The sequence below is a fragment of the Rhipicephalus microplus genome, chromosome X (genome assembly GCF_043290135.1).
Source record: "Rhipicephalus microplus isolate Deutch F79 chromosome X, USDA_Rmic, whole genome shotgun sequence".
In the NCBI taxonomy this organism is placed as follows: Eukaryota; Metazoa; Arthropoda; class Arachnida; order Ixodida; family Ixodidae; genus Rhipicephalus; species Rhipicephalus microplus.
This window is the reverse complement of record NC_134710.1, coordinates 285,382,000-285,399,768: the sequence shown is the minus strand read 5'-3', so window position 1 is coordinate 285,399,768 and position 17,769 is coordinate 285,382,000. Positions and strand designations below refer to the sequence as shown.

Here is a 17,769-nt window from a genome sequence, read left to right as displayed (position 1 = left end):
GTGAAAACGCCACACTTTTCTTCGCCGCTGCCCACGTCGGGTACACTCTCCCGTTCCGGGCGTGTTATGAGGTTTCCGCAGGGCTGCTCAAGGCATCTCAGCACGAAGCAGCTCGGGACACTCGTAGTGGCACGCGCGGTGAATGATGCACCACTCCCCCCCCTTCCCGCCACCCTCACCGCGTGGCGGACACGCGAGTGTCTCATCTCTCTTTTTTTTTTTTTGTCACGCAAGAGCACAAATGACTACATGAATTCGGCAACGACAAAAAAAAAAAAAGGAAGCAGCTCCTGGAGCGCTGTACACAGCAGCCTTAATTGAAAGCTTAAACAAGCGCGCAACTCCCAACGACAACGGCGAAGAGAAACGCGTGTGCTCTCCTGCGTGAGGAGGCGAGTGGCGGTGTGCTCGTGCTGAGAGAGTGCGTACGCGTGGCGCGGGTCTACCTGAGTGGCGGCGAGGGGCCGGACCCTCGGTGAGAGAAGTCCCGTTTTCAGTGTCACGGGTGAGTGGCCGGCTGCCTTGCTCTGTCTCAAGAAGGTCAGTCTAGCCCCAGCCAGCGGATCACACAGCAGCACCGTCTGCCACAGTGTGCGCGCGCCTCCCTTCCTTCGCCAAAGCGTCGTTACAGTTGTGCGCGGACCACGGCAGCAGCAGCCGGCATCCCATTGAGACGCACTGCCGCTTTACTTCTTCGACACCGTTGAACCGGCGAGCCAGTCGCGCACTTACGAGAGCGGAAGGAGTTAGCCCGTCGGCGTAAACGTGATGAACAAGCCACCCACACGGCAGTGACAGCTTGCGGTCATCGAAGAGACGTTCATAAGTAGCGGCTGTGCTCCTTTCTTTTTTTTTTCCGAGAAAATCTTGCCTGGCGACGGAAATCCGTACCCGAGTGGAGAAGAGGACGCCCAAGAGCGGGATGATGAGCACTGCCACTGTGTGAGAAGTAAGGGAGACGCAACCCGATTTCTCTGCGCTGCACCGTCTTCGACGCCCACGGCTGCTTTTTGCCTTCGTTCGACGCGTTGTCGCTCTTGGTGTCACCGGATTACGGGCTGCCACAGGGGGGTCGTGGACCTCGGCACCGAAGCCGAAGCGCCATGGTGAGTAAATAGTGCTGTCCTGCGTGTTTCCTGTCCTGGCCCCGAAGCGCGGCTAGAGCCTCCGCTGGTATTGGCTCTCGCCGCCCTTCTTACCCCGTGTGCCGTGTCAAACGTCGCGGACTAAAGAGAAACACCGCGGATGCTGTTTGTGACACTGGGAGCATCGGAAAGATCAGAGACAACGTCCCGCGCCTGGCCGCTTACACTATTTGTGGCCCGGAGGAACAAAACAGAAACGCCACCAACTCGCCTGTTGAGTTTTCTTTACTTTTGCTTTTTTTTTTTTTCGTGGTAGACAACAACAAATCATGCAATAACGTCGTGAAAAAAACTGCGTGTTTTCTTGTCGCAAACTTGAAGTAGAGAGACTAATATTAGTTTCCTGTCCCCGAAAGGATTAACACGCCTTGGATGAAAAAAAAAAAAAATGGGCCATCGGTGCTTTCTTTCTTCATGACCGTTGTTACGAGCTTTTTTAGGACGGTTATATGACACGGCGAAACTGAGAATTCTACTTATCTGATATATAGTGGCAAGGAGGCATGTATAGTACGTTTGTTTGAGTGGCATTATGCTCCATGAGTGATCGCGCTGCATTCTGTTATATCATAAAGATCTCATACCCCGTCTTCATGCTTGCACAATAGTGAGCTGGGTCATTTTCTTCATCTTGGCGTTTTACTCTTCTTTTTTGCAGCAGTTGCTGAGAATGAACTTATCGTTGCTATGAACCCACATTAATATTTTTTTTCACTCAGCCTATATTTAACTGACAAGTCGCATTTGGCTACTGCGGTTCGCCGCACAAAGTTATCTGTATCCAGTAGCGATGATACATAAAATGGAGAGTGAAGTCTTTTCGTATCCTCGGAAGAAATTTCCCTCTGCATTTATCGGCTGCGTGAGCTTGTTTGTAATCAAGGCTAAAATTCTGCAGTTGCACAATTGAGTGTCAGCGGAATGCCATCTTCCGTTTTGGGAGATAGTCCGCCTCGGTGAAGTGGTGCCTATGGCGCTCGGCTGCCGACCCAGAGGCCGCGAATTCATTCGCGGCTGCGGCGGTCGCATTTAGATGGAGTTGAAATGGTAGAGGTCCGTGTACTCTGCAATTTAAGTGCACGTTAAAGAACACCAGATGGCGAAACTTTCTAGAGCGCTCAACTACAGCGTCACTCATAATCATATGGTGGTCTGGAAACGTGAAACTTCACATATTATTATTTTGGGGGGAGATTATATCATTACGTCGTGGCACGTCGCTGTCTATTGGGTAATTAAATGATCACGTGAGATAGCGAGTGCAAAAGATTGAGGTATTAGAATAGCAGTTAGGATATCCGCAAAAAGAAGATGCATGGAGATAAGCTTCTCACAGAGCGTATCTCCCGCGTCCACCGGCCCCCGCGTGCACAAAAACCCGTACCGCCGGGTTTCAGTTTTCGCACAAAATTTCAGCCAATCTGATGCTGAATACATTGTAGGACGATATGCAGAGTCATTTGAGATCTACTAAAATAAATCTACGTAAATTCAGCTCTTGATAAATCACTGGGATGAATTGAAAATATTTAAGTCAAAAAATTAAGAACACTAAAATTTAATTGAAAACTTAATAATGTCCGCTTCTTCGTTCAGGTTTTCAGCGTGCGTGAAGGCAGAGGAGGAAAAAAATTGCTTTCGAGAAAGCAAAAACTCACTTTGTTGTAGCTGCTCACTTTCAATGAGCAGATATCAGTGAGATGAAGCCAACATTTCAAGCTTCGAGCAGCACGTTTACCTTGTATCGGTGTTGTCGACTTGACATGGTATCCGAATATATTGCTTCTTCCGCATTGTATTTCATTTTTTCGCAAGCATAATGCTTATCAATGACGACCAGCGTTTCTAAGGATATAATCAGACGCTTATAGACTACTAGTGAGATCGAGAAGATACACTTAAGGGCACAATGTGTCAGAACAGGGTACAGTGTTTTTTATATTATACGGTATTGGAAACTTATTGCTGCCTTGACTTTATTGTAATAATAATAATAATATTAATAATATTAGGAGGCGTTAAGCGTCTAAAAACCGCAATATGATTATGAGACACGCCGTAGTGGAGGGCTCCAGAAATCTCGACCCTCTGAGGTTTACTTAACGTGCACCTAAATCAAAGTAGACGGGACTCAAGCATTTGAGCCTCCGTGGAAAATGCAGCTGCCATGGCCAGGATTCGATTTCTCAACCTTCGGGTCAGCAGTCGAGTGCCATAACACTAGACCACCGTGGCAGGGCTGCTTGAATCTATTAACGAAAAAAAACAAGGACCTGCCTTTATCACCACACGAATGAAAAATATGAATTCCTTGAAGCGCGGATTCGTAGGCCAATTAGTATAGGGTCTTTTATGTTGTCAGCATTCACCCAGCGAAATGTTATTCAGCAATTGAGCATGCTTCAATTTCACCCGGCGTACAGCGAAATATCCGAAAGTATAGTTTCATTTTGACAGCCGTGAAAACTTAATTAACGCAGTTTTTGGGTTGTCTGCCGTCATATGGGCATAATGTCACGTTAATGTACCAGAATAGTGTCACCCACAAAACGAAAAACAATATTCAGGTATCTATTATTGACTCCATATACCTTTTGAAATGGCAATTTCAAGCATAATGTAGCTTCGAGGATACAAATGTGCTACTGCTTGCCTTTCTGCTTTCGCGTAACTCCATTTAGCTGCTTATAGCTGAGCTATATGCTGGTTTTCTTGTAACTTGCATGCTGTGGACGTAATACGAGTTGTATCACTTCGCCGACCTCGTTTTTCAGCCTTCAGCAGTTCAAAAAAGAAAAGACACGCTCTGGTCAATCTAAACAAAATATGAACAAGAACATACAGTTTAAATAAATGAGCAAAATAACACCACCACACTTCTGAACGAAACAAACAGCACAATTTTTAATTTAATTTACATCCTCGACAGTAGATTCATTTCCAATATTTTGGTAAAAAGTAACTTAATGCTCTGCATGCCCGAAAATTACAAGCTCCTCGAAGAACAATTCTTTTTTCTGAAGGACCACTTAGTTGATAGCACAATATATACCCTTTAGTATGAGGCCACAAAGTTCCTATCCGCTTTTTGCGTACTACGCGTACAGCACGCACATGTGAGCGTTTCTAGAAGCGCCGTGTCATAAAGTTTAACTGACCGCCTCTTGAACGAAATCAAGGCTTTATACTCCAGTTTCGAGTCAATCTTTTAATAAAACGAAACCGAGAACTTCACACCGACACATAAAGTCCACGAAAGCCTCGAGTAAAAAGAGCGTCGAAGAATGAAGGATAAATAATAAAATGTCCGTCCCATGCGCGGCTGTGGCGTGTAAACATTCGAAGGGAAGAAACGAGGTGGTGTAAGCGGCCAGACGGCGCTGTGACCTAAAAGAGAGTACGCTTAATTGAACACTTTATAATTACTTCGACCCGGCCATAGCAGCAGCCAATAAACGCCATTCAGTCCACCTCACGGGACTCGGGTGAAAGTAGGCACCAGCCTAAAATTCAATAAACTAGTCTAGAAATAATAAAACAAAAAGAAAACAAAAAGCAGCCAACTCTAGAGAAAAAAAAAAGAGGGCCTGCTCCATTTTGATTTCCGTGTACCGACGTAATGCTGCCATTCTCTTTCTGCGGGTGCCCAGAGGCAAACTAAGTTTCGACTTCGAATCTGGGCGCCTTTTTTTCCAACATTTGCGCGCACGTCACACCAATTACACTCGATGCCGAAAGAAACAAAAAATAGAAAAAAGAACCAAGCGTGACGAATCTCTGCTAAAACTTCGGTCTGCACTCAGTTTTGCTCTCATCTGTACCAACGGCTTCCTTCTAGTCTTCCCCTCTCAACTCCTCAGGCACGGCAGAGAACAGCGTGTGCTGTCTATTTCTCGAGTTGTTTTCTCCTTTGTCGCGGAGAACGTATACTCTTTCCTTCCGCTTGCGTCCGTATATCTGCTGCCTCCTTTCCTCAGTTTGAGGTAATTCCTGTGTTCCGAGAGCGCGGAAGTTGCAATGCCTAGCCGCATAAGCGCGCAGACGGCATATACCATTTCCTGGAAACATGAAATAAAAAGAAAACACACCGTAGAAGAAGAAACTTTAGGCCTCGTTGGCGAAAGTGAACAGAACAGTGCTCGCTTGCGAGCGTGCACGCTGCAACAATGGGAGCGTGAATTCGAGCCCTCCAAACTCCGGGCCTCTCTTGTTCATATCCCTATACAACCTTCCTTCCTCTCTGTCTGCCTGCCTTTAGCAATATTCAAGTGGAAGCAGCAGACCGGTGCCGGCAGCGCAGCCACTGCTTTCCATATTGCGCCTCTCCAATGCGATGTGTGCAGTGCTGCCCGAAGGCTGCTGCACTAAAATTTCGGAGAAGTTTTGAGTAGAGTGAACAGTACCAGCCTACAACTTGATAGATTGCGAGGAGCGTGGATAAGAAACAAGCAAGAAAACTTGCGCTTTGGTGTTTTACGCCCAAAAAACATCCTAAGATGAGACGTACCGTATAGTGATGGTAGGTCCCAGATTAATTTTGACCTACGAAATCGAAGTGCATGGGAGTGTTTTGCATTTCGACCTCATCGCTGCGAGGTCACAGTATACTATAGTTGCAACTCGAACCCGTGTATTCGAGATTAGGTTCAAGCTTCGGTTTTAACACGGGTTTAAGCTTCGAACCCGTGTCATCGAGCATCGAAACCCTAAGCTTAGAGGCCAAGCTACCGCAGCGGGCGAGGAAGTATAGACAATGTGAACGCGAATAAGCACCAATTTCAAGCTGGTTTACGCATGGTGTTTCATATGCACAAAGCTACGAAGGCACGCGCATTGACATACACACTGAAAGGCGAATAATATATTGGCGAATAATATGTTAATCGAAGTAAATTGTTATAGACCTTATTTGGCATCAGCGCTTCACATTCCGTGGTTCTTGTATGTCCTTCTTTCACGGCTGAAGCAGGAGCCGTTGCCGTAATTTACGTGCCACTGTAACTTCGCCGCGGGCACTGTGTTGTGATGCTAACCTCGAGGAGGACATGAATTTGATGTCTGAACGTGACGTCTGCATTTTAATGAGGACGAGATGCAGCAACACCAACGTGTCACAGTCCTCAATATATATATATATATATATATATATATATATATATATATATATATAAATATGTAAGATTGTAGTGTCTAGAATTCCCAGATATCCATAAGGTTTCAACAGGCCGTCTTCAAAGAAGTTGCTTTGACTCCCGCCCCTTTATCCAAGAGTATTCCACTTCTCCGCAACTTCTGTCTTCTTGAGAGATGTCACTACAGCGTGCTTTGTGACCATATAGCAGCACTTAGCTCGCAATACTACCTCCTCATCCCCCCCCCCCCCCCCCCCCTAGACCAAGCTCCCTATTCTCCACCAACTCCTTCCTTAATAAATTTTAATATTGCCGTACAACCCCAACCTTTTAATGTTACGTGTCACCTCCTCTCATATACCCAGAGCGTTCATACGGCTAGTGTACAGCTATGTTGTATACAAGATACGAAAGAAAAATCAGAAGGTGAGGGAGACGGGGGAGGGCTGACGCGTTTCAAGTTGGCCTTCGTGTTAACGCACTGCATTCAAAAGACGCGTACGTACACTACGTCACAAGAAGAAACGAGAACAACTCGGCTTCTACATTCTCTGCTGTTTCCCATTTCTTTCCTAGTGTTGTAACCTGGATGGCAATAAAAAGCCACTAGAGTAGTCCATGACACATTCAAGGACCATTTAGTATCTTCGCATTGCCGTCAAGGTCAGAGCACGATGAAAACAGCGCGCCGCGCTGTTGGCATTTCATTCAAATATCCTTTACATTCAGGACATTTTCGCAATGTCCAGATATTGTTGCTTTTTGCTCCGAAAAGCCCCATTGTACAGGAAGTAAAGCTCGCAGGACAGGTTGAAGTGAAAGCCTAGGTAATCCTCACCACTCGCAAAACTGCCGAAGATATTTCTTACACTTACATGTACTATACTTGAACACCTCGCTAGGCGGAGTACAAAGCGGCGTGTTTATTTCCTACCCGCTTATCAGGGCGCGTGAAAGCTACAGGTGGTCCTCTAATATGTGGACCACGCACTGAGTCGCATGCGAGACACGCACGTAGATTTCAGATTAGAGCAGAAAACGCGGCACCCCACTTCCCACTTCGCTGTGATAACCGCCGCGCGCACTTCCCAGCGTTTCACGTAACTTTTGCTACGTTGCACGGCTTTAGTGACAAAATGTGTAGACCATGATGTACAGCCGTCAGCACCTTTAACACGAAAGCTCTGCCACGTGTCCTGCAGCAGTTTGATTGACGCTAACATCACGTATGTTTGGGTTTTCTTACCAAGATGCTAACCATACATGCCTATACATACTATACAAGCGTACCGTGGAATTATATCGGCAAATGCGCCCAGAACTTCACGGCTGGTATCAATCAAACTAGCCCTGGCTACACATAGAAGTGTTCGTGTTAAAGGTGCAGATGGCTGTATCGTTTGTGTGCCTTTCTGCGCGGACTATAAAGGAAACAAAGAGAATAGAAAACAAGAAAAATTTTCAGACTATGGTCAATTTTCCTCGAGCGAGTGGCATGGGCACGGTGTCGTTGTACAACCTCCTTGGAGTACTTCCTTCGAGCAGCAGCTCGCCTGCAGCTTCTCCTTCGCGTTAATGGAAAAAAGCGCACTATCTGTTGCTGCTGCGAAGGCCTGCTCCCCGCTGCTTCTGGAACGTCGCGACGTCGTAAGCAAAACTAAGAAAGAGGATGATAAGACTACTTTCATCTTCTTCTTAGAAGCTTCGTCTCCAAAAGGGCACTTCTAGAGTGCATCTGTTTTATTGCAAAGCCCTTCTCGGCAATGCTACTACCCCAACCCTTTGTTCGGCTCGGCTGTCTCCTAGCCTTTGCTACAGATTACGAATGCATGCTGTGCATGCCTCGAAAGAGTAAGGAAACCTGCAAGAGGTACAATGAATTAAGAAGGCCGATGATAGCATGGATATACGTGATTCGTAAGAGCAAGCGTCTCCTTTGTCCATTTACTCGGTGCACAAAGCGCTGGACGTACACAGTTAAGCGCATTTGTGAGTCCCCACCCCTCCTAGATTACCGATAACAGACGCCAATAAACACGAGTTGCACAACGGCTGCGATTAGAAGAGCATATAGCTATCGTATTGCAGACAATCATCTGTATTATTTGGCCTGCTGCGACTGTGCTACTTGAAAGCACATTCTTGGGTGTGACGACATGACATCGAAAAGCCGGAGTTCGAAATACGTCCGGGTAATACTGATGCTGAATGAAATACAACTTAACGTCAAAACTTTGTCTGTCCTAACAAACACTGTACGCTTGGTATGCAACTACAGATTTACATGGTGTTAGTCAGGATATCATGTATTCATTAAAGAAACAAACATGGCCGATACATCCACCGTAAGAACTGGTAAAATACGAAAGTGATACGTGCCTCGAAAGAAGTAGTTTGATGATTATTGTTAGTTGAGGAATGAGAGCATCCACACTGTGTGTATGACAGATATGGCACCGTTCGTTGCGGATGCAGGTACGTTGACGCCTGGTGGCACAACTCCATGTCGACAAATAATGTGCATAATCATGAATAAACCCCTATAGATTACACAATTTATGAAACTTTTATGAAACATAACAAAGAAAGTGGGAGTGAAAATTGGGGAGACAGTCCCCGCTTCGCTTACAGTACCGAAGCGCTCCCGGTCGGTGCTTGTTCTTATTAAGACGCAGTATTTCACAGCTAATAGACGACGACCATGCCTCTGCAAACTATTAGCGCCATAAGAGTGAGGAGCTCTGAGAGATGTAAAGCGCGTTTGTGAGCCTTTAAGCACGTGTGCTGGTAGCCCGGTGGGTAGAGCACCCGTCACCTATCGTCGTGGACAGAGGGATTGTGGGTATTAATCCTAGACTATCGAAATCTTCTTCTCAATTCAACTTCTCTTCCTGTTTCTCTTTGTCATCGGCATTTCACAGACGTATTTCTGTCATGGAAATACGTCAGCTAGTGAAGGCATATTAGACACCAGCATCAAACACTTTCGTGTGAAAAACATAAAGAACTTACTTCTATGTCACTACAAACACCATTTTTGGCCATAGTATAGAACGTTTAATCAAAATTGAAATTAAAAAGCGTGATGTAATATTGCTAGATAAAAGGAAACTCATGAAAGCTATACGTTTGAGCTGGTTACAGGCCATTTATAACGTAAACTATTGTACTTTTTTGCATTAACAGAACAAGAGCTTTAATTTAGCGGTTGAAAGAACCTCGTTTACTCCAGGCTCCCACTGCTGTCCAATTATTTTAATCTAGCAACGACATATTCTGCCCTCATTACCACGAAGGGAGCTTCAAAGAGATAGGCCCATGCCAGCTTCACTGAATGCCTTAAAAAACTCAGTGATCAGCCTTTTACTCAAGAAAAGATCTTGTGAGCGTGGTTTCACAGTACATCAACGCAGAAAGCCAGACGAGCCCTCCTGGAATATTTGTAGGCAGCATCACTGAGCGACCACTTGTGAAACACTGCACTGTGTGTGTGGTGTAAAGTGTATCCGTCATTCTCTATTTCAATTTCTCTTTTAGTCATTTATTCTCCTCTTTTTGAGTACGTATAGCACAGTGGATGTAGTTTAACCTTACTGTACCTTTCCAATATTCATCTGTTTCTCTATCTGGAACACAGACACACACACACACACACACACACACACACACGCACACGCACACGCACACGCACACGCACACACACACACACACACACACACACACACACACACACACACACACACACACACACACATACACACACAGTGAAAGTAGTCGTATGCGAAGATTGCTCAAGAGAAAATAACTTACAGCTAATACTTCCGCTCGACATCTAAATAGCACTTGGGAAGCAAAAGCTTCAGAAATTCCGGCCCCTGAGCCCGATTTTGCGATTTATAGAACTCGGCACGTTAAATGTATCTCCATGTCACAATTTTGCCGGTAATCACTGCAAACCAAAGCTGTTTCACCAAGGTTGCCGCAATTTCACCCTCATTCGTGAACAAATATTTGCGCTATCGCAAATAAATGTAATCGAGCAGTTTGGGTACACCAACTTCCAACACCTTCCCATTCATGGCACTCGGCTTATATTATGAAAAGAAGACCATATTCTGCAGATGCACGTTCTCGGCAGCTATGACTCGACAGAAAAGGAGTAATTCATTACAAGATTGCTACCTCTTTCCAAGTCGCACTAAAATGACACAATGAACCAATTTGAAATGAAAAATATATTCTTAAAATTCTGTTGATAATGACATCATCATATAGGTTCCATAGTACAGGGGAAAAACGAAGGTAGAAAAGTCATCTTTGATTTTTTTGCCGTAGCTCCACACATGACGTCTTGAATTTCAAGATAATTTATTCGTACTTTGGCCACACTGGCCAACTATATTTCTAAAACTTTATATGCTTGGTCCTTACACACACGGAGGGCAATTCGCTTCATATTTAACGATTACGAACTATACAGGCCCTATAGTAAGCGCCCTAAATATATCTACGGTGTCAAAGCAATTGCTGCGGCAACTTAAAGATGGCGTGGGCGCCCGCATTTTTTTTTTGTGTGCATTTTATCATTTATCATGTGCCTTCTCAAGGCGAGGGCAGTGATTTTAGAATTGCGAAAGAGCAAGTTGTTTATATGAGAAAAATTTGTGTTATATTTAGGGTCTGTTTAAAAGTTTTGTTACAACAGCAAGAAAAACAATCTCACACCCAGCTACGTATACGCGCGCACACTTTCCATTTTCTCTTCATATATCGTGCACTTTACGACTTCAGCAGCACATCTTGGGTGAACGGATGAATGTCATTTACAGCTGGCACGCGCTCGCTTGACGCTCTGTTTCGTTTTTTTTTTTTTGAAGCCAATGCAAAATATTTGAGTGCCGCACTACTTCGGAGCTCTGATGACCAACTGTTCTCACCATTTTCCAGATCTTCATCAGTGGTTTATGCCGACGTGAGAGTGTTTAGCAAATACTGGACTGCCGACATCTTGACAGTGCCTCGTGCACACATTTTTGAGCCGTTTCAATCAAGATCTTTGGAAGTTCCTCCGCACGTGCAATGGGCAACCAGTGTCGAGACTCTTCGAAGGAAGCTCCTTTATCGCATTAATAACGGTGCAAGCGGGACGACAAACTGAGTCTTGGTAACTTCTTGACGGCTCCGCAAATGAGGCGGCTGGCTTCATGTGGCATTTATTCGTCAGAATGCCATGGGATCTAAATTTCGCCCACCCTCCTTTTTCGTCATCTCTCAAGAACGTCGCCAACGTTCCGGCCGCCTTTTACCAGCGTTCTAATACAGAGAAAGTTTTGTCGCCCCCCCCCCCCCCCTCCGCTCTTGGTAGCGTTGCTTGCGACAGTCTGTTCTTCGCGAACAATGGTAATAGAGAGTACAAAATGGAGCATCGCTGTTTTTTTTACAGAAGTATCATCGTGCAAAAGCATTTCGCGAAAGTAGGGGTTCATAACAGAAAATGTCAGAAGGTTTTACCTCTCGTCGTATTACTACGTAGTACAGTGAATGCGTATATAGTTGTAAGAGGGAACACGTTGCTCGTGCGCGGCGCGTCAAGCGTCTTTCTGTGTGCCTGCGTGTCGGGGTCAGGGGGTGAGGTGGTACTTTGCGGGGCTTGTATCTCTTGGCGACAAGAAATATCACAAAAATACCACAAGTATGTTAAGAGGCACGCTTTATGCGCTTATCTCTTAGACGCGCTTGTATTGAGTGAAGAAATGTTACTTGCAATCCTTGTTTTTCCATGTCTCGTTTTTTCTCTCTGAGTAAAATGCGAAAGCTTCCCGATCATGATTAGCTCGCTGCCTGAATGACTTCATGACGGCGTATCGGGTCATCTGTTAGCGCTCACGGTTTATTGAGCCGGAAACAAAGGACGGGATTGTTTCGGCGAGTGCTCCATTTCTCGCTGTAGCAGAATAGCTAAGCGGGTGGGGCGTTGTGCACGCATAGCGTGGGAACGGGGTGCACAGGCGACGACAGAGGAATAAAGAGTGCTAGCCACTACTGGCGGGTAATCATTTACGTCGTAGACTGTCCTTGTGAATGGGCACTTCGTGCAGACTGGCATGCATAAACGAATGACATGGGCTATAGTTTGCACATAGGTGGTATATGGTGACTTGATAGGCTATATAAACGCATGTCGCTAACGTTTCTTCAAGTTGAATACATTTCCTGTTTGGTGAGTGATTTGAATTTGAGGATGAGGACGAAGCAGTCAGGGAATCTATGAAAGTAAACCTGAGATAAACTTGATTGGCACGCACTTTGTGGCGTTGAGGCTTGAGCTTCACTTGGATATTGCTGGATCTTGCCTTGTCCATTGCATGTGCTCCGACTTCTGGGCATGAACTGTGAAATTCAGCTTATGTTGTCACACGAACTCGGCAGCCTCCCTGAATAGACATGAGCCAACATTTTGCATTGTGTTATGTCCGTTCCCTTTACTTCTGGTACTGTTGTGGGTTGTTTTATGGCGCTTCCACCTGACGATGGTACGTTTCTTCCGCAGAACCTCAAGTTCACCACCTAGCGGGTGTTATTGATTGATATTGGGGGGTTTAACGTCCCAAAACCACCATAGGATTATGAGAAATGCCGTAGTGGAGGGCTGCCCCGCCGCGGTGGTCTAGTGGCTAAGGTACTCGGCTGCTGACTCGCAGGGCGCGAGTTCGAATCCCGGCTGCGGCGGCTGCATTTCCGATGGAGGCGGAAATGTTGTAGGCCCGTGTACTCAGATTTGGGTGCACGTTAAAGAACCCCAGGTGGTCTAAATTTCCGGAGCCCTCCACTACGGCATCTCTCATAATCATATAGTGGTTTTGGGACGTTAAACCCCACATATCAATCAATCAGTGGCGATAGGTTTCCAAAACTTTTCGTTCCAAGTTTCGTGACAAATTTAGTTGGACCATGCCTTTCACCGCCACTTTGTCCCCGCCGAAAGGAGCGCGTCACGGATGAAACGAAGAAAGCGACGCCTGGCGCACAATGCTACATGTAATCACTTGGTACGCTGCAAGCGAGCAAGATGATATGGATGCGAAAATGAAAGGACGCGTATGTGCACTCATTATGTCATATGGCATGGCGACGCAGTTTTCTTAGATTGGGGTCATTGCTCGCTCAGCTCGACTTATTTTGCTGACAGGCTTACGTGAAGAGCCTCACAACTCTGAGTATAGTGCCGGACTGGTGGGCCGCTTTACGTTGTTGACACAAACTTCGCATTCTAAAGAGCACATTTTTTACCCTTCATTGCGCATGGGGTCGTTACTGGGCTGCGGGTCGAACTAGTATCGCACTACGTCCGGCATCAGCCAACATTTTATGTATACGTTAACGGGCCATCGAGGTAGCACTGACAGCTTCAATGTAAAAATTAATGGAAACTCGAGTAACTTGGACTTATTATTTCAGTAATAAGGTGTGTATCCTTTTGCGTAAAGACATACGAATGACATATTGTAAGAATTTAGCGCAACCTTGACCCTTGCAAACACTCACACAAGCACTCACACATCCACCCGAGTAACACACATGACACGCAGTGCTCACTACAAACTGTTTATTGCACCGATATGACCTTCTGATATATGTACAGATGAATGCGCAAAGGCAATAATTAACAGAGCTGCGCCTGTGGAAAACCAACAGCACAAACTAGTCCAACAACAAGTTTTATTGACATATATATGACGTCACCAATCTTTTTTTAAAGATTGTTTTCCACTATTCTGTCAGCGTATGGTATGATGTTCCGTCCATGTACTCTGCGAGGTAGTTTGGCTTAACATGCTGTAAATGTCGATGCTACAATTTTTTCACTGTACCATTCACGCTAGCTGTTATATAACAAAAATTTTCGGAAGCAATTTAAGCTAAGCCAAATAAGTTAATTGCCGTAGTTCACCTCTTCCACGTTTCGTTTATTTGAAACGAGCGGGCTGGTCTCTATGCGAAGGTGACAAACCACCGGTAACAGTAGCCTTGGGCACCGACTCAGCGTTACGTTTCCGCATTTTTTGTCGCTTCTGATAACGACAACAGCGAACGGAGATCTACGCCGAAGGGCAAGCTAAAGAGGAAAAGTGGCAGCGGTGGTTGTGTATGCATGCATTGTCGGTCTATTTCCTTGACCGACAAGGTATAGCACTTCCTTTGTCAGCCACTTTATGACCATGTGTCACGGTAGCACTGAATTCGACCAACTTCTCGTCACTGGCGCGTGGTTCGACGCCTTCGAGCACGCCGGTGCAGTGTATGCGTACGTGCCGAAAACGGCTGAAGGGCCACATATAGCGCCAGCTGCAGCAGGAGACAGCCTACAGGTGCTCCGCGCGAAACGGACTACGCGCTCATGCGTAGCAGCCTTATTGGGGGTGAGGAGCGCCACTTCTGTTCGCACGGGCCACCACAGGAATCGGCGCCCAATACAGGCCTGTGAGTCGAGGGAACCGCGCCGGACGCACTTTGACAGGCGCGTCCAGCGCGCGACGTTTTCGCGCTCGTATTACGCTCTGGCGGGGACCCGTTATCCTTGTCCCTGCGGCGCTGGGTGCCCAGTGCGGCCCGCTGCGCTCGCAGCCGTGAGAAAGACGGCGCTGCTTCAGAGACGCGGAGCAAATAACGTTCGCCGCACCTATCGGCACCGGCCCCCGCCCACTCCAAGAATACCAAGCCGCGCGTCCTTCGCTCTCCCGAGGAAGAAACGGGCCGTCGCAAGTACCCAACGCCTGCCGTCCGTTACACGCCTGGGGCGGCCGGGTGAGTTTGCCTACGTCTTCCGTGTCACTTGTGTGTGCAAGTGGCGCGGAATTTTGTGCGTGCGGTCGAGTGGAAACCTGAAGAGTCTTCATAGTCAACACGGCTTGGTTCGTGACTGGGGAAACCTTTCTTTCTTTCTTTCTTTCTTTCTTTCTTTCTTTCTTTCTTTCTTTCTTTCTTTCTTTCTTTCTTTCTTTCTTTCTTTCTTTCTTTCTTTCTTTCTTTCTTTCCTTCTTTCTTTCTTTCTTTTTTGTTTCTTTCTTTCTTTTTTCTTCTTTCTTTCTTTCTTTCATTACGATTCTTCTTTCTCTCTTCTCTTCTTTCTTTCTTTCTTTTTTATTTTTCCTCCTTTTTTTCATTATGGTAATTTTATTTGGCTGCGCGCATATCGCAGAGTGCTAACTCTGACCTCCTGTAACCTTTGCCTCCTGACAATAAATTTTGTAGCTGTTAACAACATTTCATGAGTCTTTTGCTTCAAAAGATCATGATTGAAAGTTGCAAGAACGACTACAGGCTTAACGCCGGAAACATTACGGTAGCCAAAGCGAAACCATGAAGCGAGCACCCGAACCATACGAAAAGCTCCCCGCACTGCCGTAGACTCCTCCCTTCATCGTTCCGGCTCTTTGACAGCGATGGTGGTGGCGAAAAAGTTTACACCAACTCCCGCTAAAGCCGACTGCTCACATAATTGCTATCGCAATAACGAGCAGTGGAGTCAACCTGCGTGGCAGATATCACGGGTGGAAGCTGCCATCACTCGGCTAGGCTAGGCACGCGTTCCATCACTCGGCTAGGCACTCAAACAGAGCCAAAAAAAAAGAACCTAGTATGTCATAGCATAGCAAATGGACGGGACCGGGGAAGTAAGATTGAAAGGGAGAGATGTGAGGGTGAGGAGAAGTAGCGAGAGCAAAGCATAGCCTAGAAAGAAAGACGGAAAAGAGGTAATCAAAAAAGATAGCGAGAGAGAAATACAGAAAGTATATATATATATATATATATATATATATATATATATATATATATATATATATATATATATATATATATATATATATATATATATATACAAAACAGAGGAGAGAAAGGGAAAGATAGGGATGAAGCCAGAGGGAAATAATGGAATGCATTGGAGGCCATCCAGCTTGACACTGCAAGTGCGAATATGCCTTATTTTTCAAATATCTGCAGCAGTCAAACCAACACATTCCTGGCTTCGAGTTCCTCTATGCATGCCCATGATCGCGGCAAAATCTCATGCCGCTGCCCCGTGAGGACTGAAATATAACACTTAAAGAGGTCATGACATGGTCATCCAACTCGGCTAAAAACGAAAGTAGAGGGTCAAATATTCCTGTACACGTGTGAAAACTGGACTGTAAAAGATTATTTCAGTCCAAAATAAAGCGTAGAAGTCATCGGCTGTAAATTCCACCCACCGCTGGCGAGCGCAATTTTGTCATGGCGTGCTTGACGTCACAAGCCGTAGGAGCAGTGTCGTCATCTGGTACCAAACATCACCTTCCACACGCGGTCAGTGGTGTTGCACGTGTTGCTTGCCACGTGGTCCGCATCGCGTCAGTGGGTTGCAAGTGTTGCGGTGTCTTACCGGTACCTTCACCATATGCGTGAACGACGTCGTGTACGTTGCACATTTTGACTTCGACTCCATCGCCACCAGATCAAGCGACGAAGAAAGTGTCGAAAACGGTGTGAACGAAGATTGCAACAACCTCGCCGTTGCGGCACACATTGAAGACGGCTTTCTGCAATGATAAGTAGCTTTATTTCAAGTGTCAGGTTGAAAAGCGAGCTTGAATACGGGGGTCCATCGACGCTGCATGCGCGATCAAGTGTTACTTAGCGCCGTGGAATGGGCAAAGCGTGCAGATTTTTGTTGGCTAGTATACGTGAATGCACGAATTTCGGTGCTGAACATAATAAATAAGAGGTCGTAGGAATGCTGTGCGTTAGGACCATTGTATTTCCATTGGTTTTGTGTGTGGCATATGTAAACATAAGCTGAAGTGAGCGGCATGCTTGTGCAATCTTTGCTTGACTCTGTCGATTGCATTTGGTTTCAGTAAAAAATATAGCAAGTGTGACCCTAAACCAGGACACTGCCTGCTAGGAGCTTCAATAAATATTTAATCGTAGAGCCAAACGGCATATGGATTGCACATTCACAGGACACTTTCCTACCTCGAAAATTGCTTGCTGCAAGTGGCAGCGCTACATGGGCAATGCGGTAAAATTGTCTCAACCCCTCGAACTCAATTAGTTTCAGTGGTAAGCTGAACAACACAGAAAAAAAATCACAGCATATCGGAGTGAATGATGATGAGTGGGGTGAGGGATCCGTCCGTCCATGCATGCATACATGCGTCCGATCGCGGTCGAGACTAGACGGCACGTGGGTAACACCGACGAGACGCGAGTCGAGGAAACCGAGCGCAAGCGTCTTCAACGCGCCCGCCGCTCTCCTTTGTCCATGCCCCACCAACGATCCGCCACGTACGGTTGCGATCCAGTGAATCAGAGAAGCCACTGGAGATTAGCGGTACAGCGCCATATATAATATCCTGACTCAACTGCAGTCTGTATGTACTTCCATGAGGCCACGCCGTATATTATACTGTTCGGGAGATAATGCCTTCTTTTCTTTCTCGTCTGTTCTTCTC

General features: G+C 46.0%; 1 protein-coding gene across 2 annotated transcripts in view; it reads left to right on the top strand.

Annotated features, from left to right (window-relative positions):
- Positions 1 to 540: 540 nt before the first annotated feature.
- The window catches only part of LOC119161449 (uncharacterized), a 122,909-nt gene continuing 105,680 nt past the window's right edge, over positions 541 to 17,769 (top strand). For both annotated transcript variants that reach the window (XM_075879257.1, XM_037413919.2), the window contains exon 1: positions 541 to 1,106. In XM_075879257.1, the coding sequence (XP_075735372.1) occupies positions 1,104 to 1,106 (3 nt within the window). In that variant the 5' untranslated portion in view covers positions 541 to 1,103. The remainder of the gene's footprint in view (positions 1,107 to 17,769) is intronic.